General features: G+C 37.7%; 1 protein-coding gene across 1 annotated transcript in view; it reads right to left on the bottom strand.

Annotated features, from left to right (window-relative positions):
- Positions 1 to 355: 355 nt before the first annotated feature.
- Positions 356 to 8,771, bottom strand: part of igfbp2b (insulin-like growth factor binding protein 2b) — a 28,882-nt gene continuing 20,466 nt past the window's right edge. Inside the window, exons 2-4 of the mRNA XM_016293540.1 lie at positions 6,147 to 6,304; positions 3,427 to 3,567; positions 356 to 2,070 (exon numbers count right to left, since the gene is read on the bottom strand). Coding sequence (XP_016149026.1) covers positions 1,912 to 2,070; positions 3,427 to 3,567; positions 6,147 to 6,304 — 458 coding nt within the window. The 3' untranslated portion in view covers positions 356 to 1,911. The remainder of the gene's footprint in view (positions 2,071 to 3,426; positions 3,568 to 6,146; positions 6,305 to 8,771) is intronic.

Genomic DNA, 8,771 nt, shown 5'->3' on the forward strand with positions numbered 1-8,771 from the left:
TCATCTATGTAGACTATAGAATGCTTCTATTTTGCATTATTTTGGGGTCTGTAAGATTTTTTTTTTAAGAAACTGATACTTTTATTCAGTAAGGATGCAGTAAATTTGTCAAAAGTGACAGTAAAGACATTTATAATGTCACAAAATATTTTATTTTATTTTAGCTACATTCTGTTCTTTCTATTCATCAAATAATCTTGAAAAAAAACCTCCCACCATATATATATATATATATATATATATATATATATCTTACCAACCCCAAACTTGGCAACTGTGTTTACTAATTGATGACCCAGAATACAATATTTAGTTTTTCCTATATATATATATATATATATATATATCTTACCAACCCCAAACTTGGCAACTGTGTTTACTAATTGATGACCCAGAATACAATATTTAGTTTTTCCTATATAAAAATGTTCAGAATCCTAAACCTTTATTTTATTTCTAGGTTTAAAGCAGGGTTTGAATCCCAGGTTCAAATTTTGGATCCCAATTTATGTTACTTTGGGGAAAAAACTCTGGGGGGAAAATGGTACAAGAATTGGTTAAACAAGCTCACTAAACCCATGCACCGCTTCAAATTCCTCCACAGGACTCTTCAACTAACCCCATTCAAGCGTTACACTGGGCAAAGTCACCCTTGCCAACCCCCAACACATCCCTCCGCAGATGAGAGTGAAGCAAGGTGAAGCACAGCCCACTGGCACTGCAGGCAAACCTGTGTTTATTTATAGGCACTTAACCCACTTTATATCACATTTGTCAATGTCAACCCTGTGTCCTAATCTAGCCCTCTGTCAGCACATCATTAGTAAATGCTGATCCCCACTCTACAAACACACACATACACCTCCTGAATTCTACCACATGGTAGAGAAGCAGAACGAGAACAGAGGTCTATCAGCTGCCAGGAACAGGGATAGCCAGATCTTGAGTACTTGGAAGCAACAGCAATTATCGACTGTAAAAACACTTGAAATTCAAAACATATGATGCTGATTGAAGGTCAGTAATATGTGCCAAAAAGGGGCCTTGTTTTTAATTTAGCGATTGTTTGACATTTTGGGCCTTTCGTACCTTGCACTCCAATTGGTTAGATTGGGTGGCAATTTGTGGGACGCCATATAGCAACTCACGTATGTGGCGACTTTCAGCCTGAAGCAACTGAATGGAAACAAAACAAAATGGCAACACTCATGCAGAAAAGATGCCAGTTTGATGCATATCGACAAATACTTGAGTACTTATGGTTGATTTATCTGTAGAGTACTCAAGTAGTCAAAATAGCCAAAGAGCTCCAAGCTCCAAGATCTCCAGCCCCTCTTGCACAGACCATCTCAAATCAGCCACAAAAAAAAACGACCCCTCTGCTTTATATTTTTGGTTTCAAAAATGTGGGATTCACTTTTAAATCACCGTCAAGCTGCTGCTTTTGTTCATTTGCAGTTGCTGTTTGTTTCTGGCAACCAATGGTGCAAAAAAACACGCCACTATTTTTATTGGGTCTCCAAAGACAAAAGGGAGAATTAAAGGGACACATCTTCACACCGAACAGCTGCAAATGCTGTAAAAGAGACTCTCTGCAACCAGATTCAGTCACAAGATTAAAAGGCACCGGACAAGCCTATAAATAGGCAGAAAAAAACAATCACTCAGAGTTAAATTTGGAGTACAGTTATCTGGATTTGAGAAGGGGGAGGTTTAACTACCTGTCCTTGACTTGCTTGTCTTTGCTGGCATGTGACTTTCCACACCCCTATCGACAATACAGATCATACTATTGCGAAAATATACATACACATACACGTACAGAATTACACACATGCACATCGCTCTTGCACTCGCTTTGACTCTCCTCGTTTGCGACCCGGGGCGTCTCCCTTAAGGGCAAGGGTGCATCTATTTCTGCTGGCTGGTGGGCGGTTCCAGCTCGGGACCACCGTAGTACTGGCTGCAGTTGGGGTCCCCCCTCACTTTGGGGGATGAGGGTATCTGGACACCAGTGTAGGGGTTGACGCACCAACACTCACCCCTCTGTCCATGGCTGGACATGTTGCACTGGAACACAAGAGAGAGAGAAGATGATGAGAGACGGGTGGGGAAACGGTGGGTGTTGGGGGCTTAATGAATCTCTTGGGCGAGTACGGGGTGGAGGCGCTTCCCCAAAACAGCCCTCCCGCCTCATTTGGCCCAGCACGTCTCATTGACCCCTACTGAGCACTCCCAAAATGAGGTCATAATTGAACTGGACATAGCTGACGCTGAGACCCAAAATAGGCAAAAAACAGATTCTCAATTTTGTCCTCCAATGGCAAAGAACAAAAACTGACAGTTACAATAATTGCAAAAGGAACAGGATGATTGCAATACAATTAAGTGTGGTGAGGTACACTGTTTTGAGCCCTGGGAACAGGGTTTTCGTGTCAAAACAACATACCCGTTTACTTCTCCGGGACACGTTTGTCCTGGTTTAAGCTGCAACATGTCATGCCAGGACACAGAAATAGTATATCATAATTGTGAACATAATTGTTAACTCATGAAGGTTTCAGTTAGCAAGCTCTGTCAGCAAAATGTCAAAGCCTAGACAATAGACAAAATGGCTTTAGAAGTCAATAACCCTATTTTATAAAACACTTTATTTAGTGTATACTTATACATACATACAGCATATGAAAACTCCACATATACAGTAAGATAATTATAAAATGAATGCAGTTACGAATAATCTGATCATTTAGTCATGAGTGTTTATATTGATATTTCAGACGTCTACTTGCAGACATTGGTATCTTTACAAATATACAGTTTGAGCCATTGTAAGACTTCTTATGAAACTCCTATGCGGACGTGACTGTAAAAAATGTTTCCCATTTCATCTCATCAGCATGTAAAAGATGAGTAAGAAAGACATTGAGATATAAAAGATTGAGTTTGTCATTCTCCTTTCCTCTGATGTCTCTAAAAACCAAGGCAAGTCACCCAACAGACAGGTCAGTCGGTCAGCAAAATTTTCATTAGCTTGTAACTCTCAGCTCAGATACGGTTGCCTTGGCTTTGATAAAACAGCCTTCTGTAGAGAATGTGGGAATGTTTCTCTTTGGCTCCATCTTTGACTCTTTATTGAACCTTCCACATGGAATCGGATAATAAAACAGCGGGATGCTGCAGATTGAAAGGTTGTGCAATGTCTCATATTCCTATTTCCCTTTAGTGAAATTAACACCCGCTGCCATCCAAATGAGAGTACTTTTTGTGCTAATCTCCCGGCCAATGCAGCAAGTGACCTGCAAAATGTCTCAAATTGAAAATGGACAAGAAGACTTCAAAAGAAAAACTATTTCAGCTACCAAAGCTGCTAATTTCCGACCATGATGATGTCTGAAAAGTTGAGTCAAATATTGGTCTTTTCACCTGTTTAAGATTGTACTGTCCTGTCTTGTCACAGTTGGGGAACTTCAGGTCATAAAGATTTTCCAAAGGTCCCTTGTTGTCATGGAACGACATTCGGGAGATGTTCTCCAAAACTCTGTCCAACTCCTGTTGACACTGGCTCTGTAAGACCAAACACACACACACACACACACACATTGGTTTTTATGGTTTATGGGGACTCTCCATAGGCGTAATGGTTTTTATACTGTACAAATGGTATTTTATATTGCCTTACACCAACCCACCCCTCATAGGAAACTTTTAGCATTTTTAGATTTTCAAAAAACACAATTTTTTTTTTTTTTTTTTAAGTCTTTTGAATTATGGGGACACAAAAAGTGTCCTTATGAATCACTTTCATATTGTAATACCTCTGTCATCCCCATGTCATTATACAAATTTTGTCCTCATAAACCACATAAACAAGCACACACACACACACACACACACACACACACACACACACACACACAATCAAACAAACAAACAAACAAACATGTATTTGAGTATTTCTTCAACTCTTAAAACATATTAAACCACATCTTTACACACTCGCTAGTTTATTATGTCAATCTCCTTTGTCTAAATACCTAAAAACACACAATTCTGTAATATTTTCACAATTTTTACATTAAATTCACAAGATTACAGACAAAAAAAAGTGTGTATGCTGTGCTAAGGCTGCTTTAGACATCAGAAATCTTTCAATTTAAAAATATGCTGTTGACAAGTGAGATTACATTGCAAAACAAGTACAGTAACATCTGAAAAAAAAACTTTATCAGAGGAAAATGTGGGTTGTGAATGATTTAATAAAACCTGCATTCGAAAAGTAGCGAAAATAAGTGATGAAGGCATAGCAAAATGTGGTAAAAGATAGAGTTAATGTGACCTTCATATAACAAAAAGTTAGTTTTAATAAAACTCCTCTAAGAAACACTCATATAAGGAGGGTGAGATAAACAGCAGGCCAGCGGCCTCATGAAACATTTGTGTGGCTGATATAAATCTCGTACTCAAGCTAATTTGCTGGCTTAGTTCTGCCTCCCCACCTCTCCGCAAGGACAGGCATCGGCATCAAAGACCATTCCTGTCTCCTGTTCCTTCTCTTTTTCCCTCTATCTCTCATGATGGCTGGTCCCTGCTTGGCCCAGGATAAGAGGGCACTGGGGGAAGAGGGCCTGCCAGGGATCTTATCCGTATCGTGTGGATGAAAAGTGCTCCATCACAAAGCAGTGAACAGTCCCCTGCTGTCATCGGACATGCCGTCACCCTGACATTCTCCTTGAATGTCTGCTTTTCATGGGATATGTGATGGTTACGCTACTGATTTATGACCCCCACAGAAAACTTGTTTATTCTGTTTGGCTTTTTATTACCCTACCATTATCACTGGTTTGAATTTTTATTGCTTTGGCTTCTTCTTTTTATTGCATCTACCTTTTTATGGTACTTTCCAACATCCATTTGCTTTATCAACATATCATTTAGCCGTAGTTACTATTGCTTTCAGGTCGGCCAAACCAAACCCAGTGTGCTTCATAGGACAGCTATTGTTGTCTCCGCTGCTGTTTGTTTATGGTCGCATCGACTGTCTTTTTCTTGAACTATTTCTTGCCCAATAGCGGCTATAGAATACGTTCAATGAGGGGGAAATTATGAGTCGATGTAGGACTGTTTTCCAGATCAATGCGCTTAAATCATCCTTTAAATGGTGCGGATATGCTAATATGACAACGTAAAGCAAACAGTCTAGATCTTATAAAGATGTCATGCAAAACAAGCCCTACATCTGAGCTACTAAGAAAACTACCAGAACTGCCATTTACTTCAAGTTGTACTTAAAAAAAAAAAAAAAAAAAAAAGGAAAGAAAAATGACTTGCCAACTGAAGTAAATTAGCAAGACAATTTGTCTATTGGCTCAAAACATTAGATGATGCCAGAAAGAGATGCTGATTGGGGTGTTGCAGTGGTCACTTGGCTAAGGATTTAAGAGTCCAGGTAAAGCATGGTACAAATCCAAGAAAAGTTAATTAACTCTCTGTGGATTTGCGTGATGGCCAAATTCGACAAGCACTGGCTCATTCCTTGTTTCAGTGGAGACGGCAGCCGTTTGTTCTGCCTTGGCAATCCAAATGCGACTGTATGCTATTACCGGGCAATGTTTTAGACACCAGAAATCACTGGTTATTTAAGTAACTAAGGAAATTATCATATGTTTTTGACTGAAAACATAGTGGAAATGGCACCAGAAACGGGCTTAATACGAAAAACACCCAACAATCAGCTTACAGCCGTTTTGCACAGCTCCAATCACGGAAATAGCATACTGAAGCAATAAATTATACACTGGCAAACAACCTCAGACCACAGGATTATAGCAACATCAAATATAGAGGGTTGTACTAAGGACATACCGTAAATCTGAACCCCAGAAGACTGTGTTAAGAAAATTAATGTTTAGCTGATACAGAAAATAGAGTATCTATGTCATAGCGTGTGTGTGTGTGTGTGTGTGTGTGTGTGTGTGTGTGTTGCGTGAGCCTGTGGCGTTGTGTATGTGCTGTGTTAGTTTGATAACCAGAAGAGGGCACTGCCGTACTGAACACAATGACATTCAAGGTGAATACAGGTTTTTATTTCTATAAGTCTAATATTCGCTGTGTTGCCCTGTTATTCTTCACAGCGGGACACTCACCTGTCTGGGGTGAGGTGTTTTGGGATCATCCTGGGGGCTGTACATCCTGGTCCTCTTGTTGCTGAGATGCTGCTTCACAGCAATTTCCTTGATGTGCTGGTAGTTGTTTTCTTTGCCAGGCTTTTTCACTGGAGGGGACCGCGTGCCATTTAATTCTCCTAATGAAGGGAAGGGTAGGTTAAAGGATTTGGGCAAACTTTTTATCATTGGCTCTCTTTCAATTCATGAGCTGAAACTGGCATACAGGATATTAAGGGGGGATTTAATGAATTAAAATGACAAGTTCAGCATAACCAAACAGAGGAATTCCAATACTAGTTTTACAGCAAAACATAACAAATAAATAAATAAATAAATATATAAATTTTCTGTAAACTACTACAGATTCTTCCACCATGACCCATGAATTTAAAGTCGATTATTTGAATAAATAAATAAATAGTACATACATATGCAAATAAATATATTGCACTTACAGCTGTCGTATACATTTCTTTGAATTTTGAATTCTGCCAACTAAATTCAATTAAAATTAAAATTCAGGAACTGAATAGCTTCTTAAAAGCTACTGTCAATTAAATTGTGAATGCTGCACAACCCTGTTAGGTTAGACGTTGCATAACAAATTGACATATTTATAGAAATTTGGATTATTGCTCTCATTTCAAAGACCGCAAGCTATCTTTTTGTCAATGAAAGCAAACCCAGGATCAGTGTTCTGGCAGCGCATCAAAGCAAGGCAGAGAGAAAGTTAAAGGCTGGGATTAATGACAGCTCTTGATTCAGATAGTCATAGAGGCCTGTGAAGAGATATGTGCCTTTTAAGTCAAAACGTGCCTGGCGAATCACAAACGAACTACTAATAACAAAAATACTTATATCCTTATTTAAAAGAATAGTTTACAAAAAAAAATTACGTTCATTGTATGAAAAAAAATCTAATTTTGTGTTGCACAGAAGAAAGTCTTACAGGTTTGAAACTGTGAGAGTGCCTAAATTGTTTTGAATTAAAGAATTTTAATTTTTGGCTACATCTTGGATGTCCTGGGGGTAAGCAGATAAACATACAATTTTCATTTTTGGGTGAAGACAACTTGTCCCTTTAAAGACAACCAGTTCTAAGGAAGAATAATTTGCTTTTTGGGTTAAAAGAATTTCTTTATATGAAATTTTAATGGTAAGTCAATTACAGATTAGACAGTACAGAAATTGAAATCGACATGTAACGCTAATACACACTACATACACATAGTCACGCAATGCTGATGTTGTTAACATGAACAATTTTCCCTGGGCCTACACCAGCAACACTTCCCACTCACAGTTCCTCTCTCTTTCCAAAGGCTTAGTGTGTGGGCTGTGTGGTTGGGGAGTGGACAGGAACTCTTTTCAGGGCCTGGGCCGGTTTTTCTCTCGCTTCTCCCAAGGAAGCATGTCACGCTGTTGAAAAGTCAAGTGGCACTTGTGAAGTTACATACTGACTCGGTTCCAAAACCTCAGCATCACAGACATACTTCTGGCACAAAACCTGTTCAAATGAGAATATTTGCATTAAGACAGCATTACATCTATCATACATAATAATTAAAAATACAATCTTATAATAAACTGCAATGAGCTCAGCGGGGGAAAATGGTTTATATTTAAATTTCTAGACCGATATTGATTACCAACGTTTTCAACTCTTTAAACTAGAATGAATGGATTTTTTTTTAAAACACCCACTTGACTCAAAACCTAGAATATGAATTTTGTAATGCATATAGACAATCTGACTAACTCTTACCTACCACTTAATTTTCTGACAAATGAGCTTCATTTGATTTTCTATGAAATGTGAACATCATCATGATAGGAATGGGCAAAAACATTGAATAACCTTTACATATATCATTGGAAACGTCTCATCTAGTAGAGCACAACCAACATATGTTTCACTCACAAACTAGCAAGAATCTCTATATAATGTACATTTAGATGCTATTCACATATGATGCATTAAAAAAAAAAACAGCAAAACAGAACAAAACAGGGTCTCCTGATGCAGTTTTATGATTATTTTAACATTAAAAAAACAGTATACATAGTCCGACATGCAAAAAATAAATAAAATAGTTTTAAATGTAAATTTGAATACACTTTCTGTATATGATTTTACATGTAAGATGCTTTTCAGATGCATTCAAAAACAAGTACAACAGGGTATCCTGATTGATTTTTATAACTATTTTTAAAATTAGCAGCATACATGGTGTGACGTGCAAAAACAAATAAATAAAATTAAATAATAAGAATAAATAAATTTCATTTTAAAAATTTTTAAAATTACAGCACTTTTAATCACAGTAACTAGGGATGCACCGATACCACTTTTTCCAGTACTCGCCCAATACCGATACTTTTATTTTTGGTACTTGCCGATACCGAGTACCGATACTTTTATTGCATATGTAATTTTTTTTAAATATTGGGTACAGAAACCAAAAGGGTATGTATAATGCTAGTTGGTTAACTTCATTTATCAAATAGATACAGTCAAATCAAAATTTATTCAGACACCTTCAACATTTCTCACATTATCAGTTTATTCGCTATTGTTTAGAAAATGGTAATAAAATATGACAA

This window comes from Sinocyclocheilus grahami, unplaced genomic scaffold (genome assembly GCF_001515645.1).
Source record: "Sinocyclocheilus grahami isolate Dianchi unplaced genomic scaffold, SAMN03320097.WGS_v1.1 scaffold304.1, whole genome shotgun sequence".
In the NCBI taxonomy this organism is placed as follows: domain Eukaryota; kingdom Metazoa; phylum Chordata; class Actinopteri; order Cypriniformes; family Cyprinidae; genus Sinocyclocheilus; species Sinocyclocheilus grahami.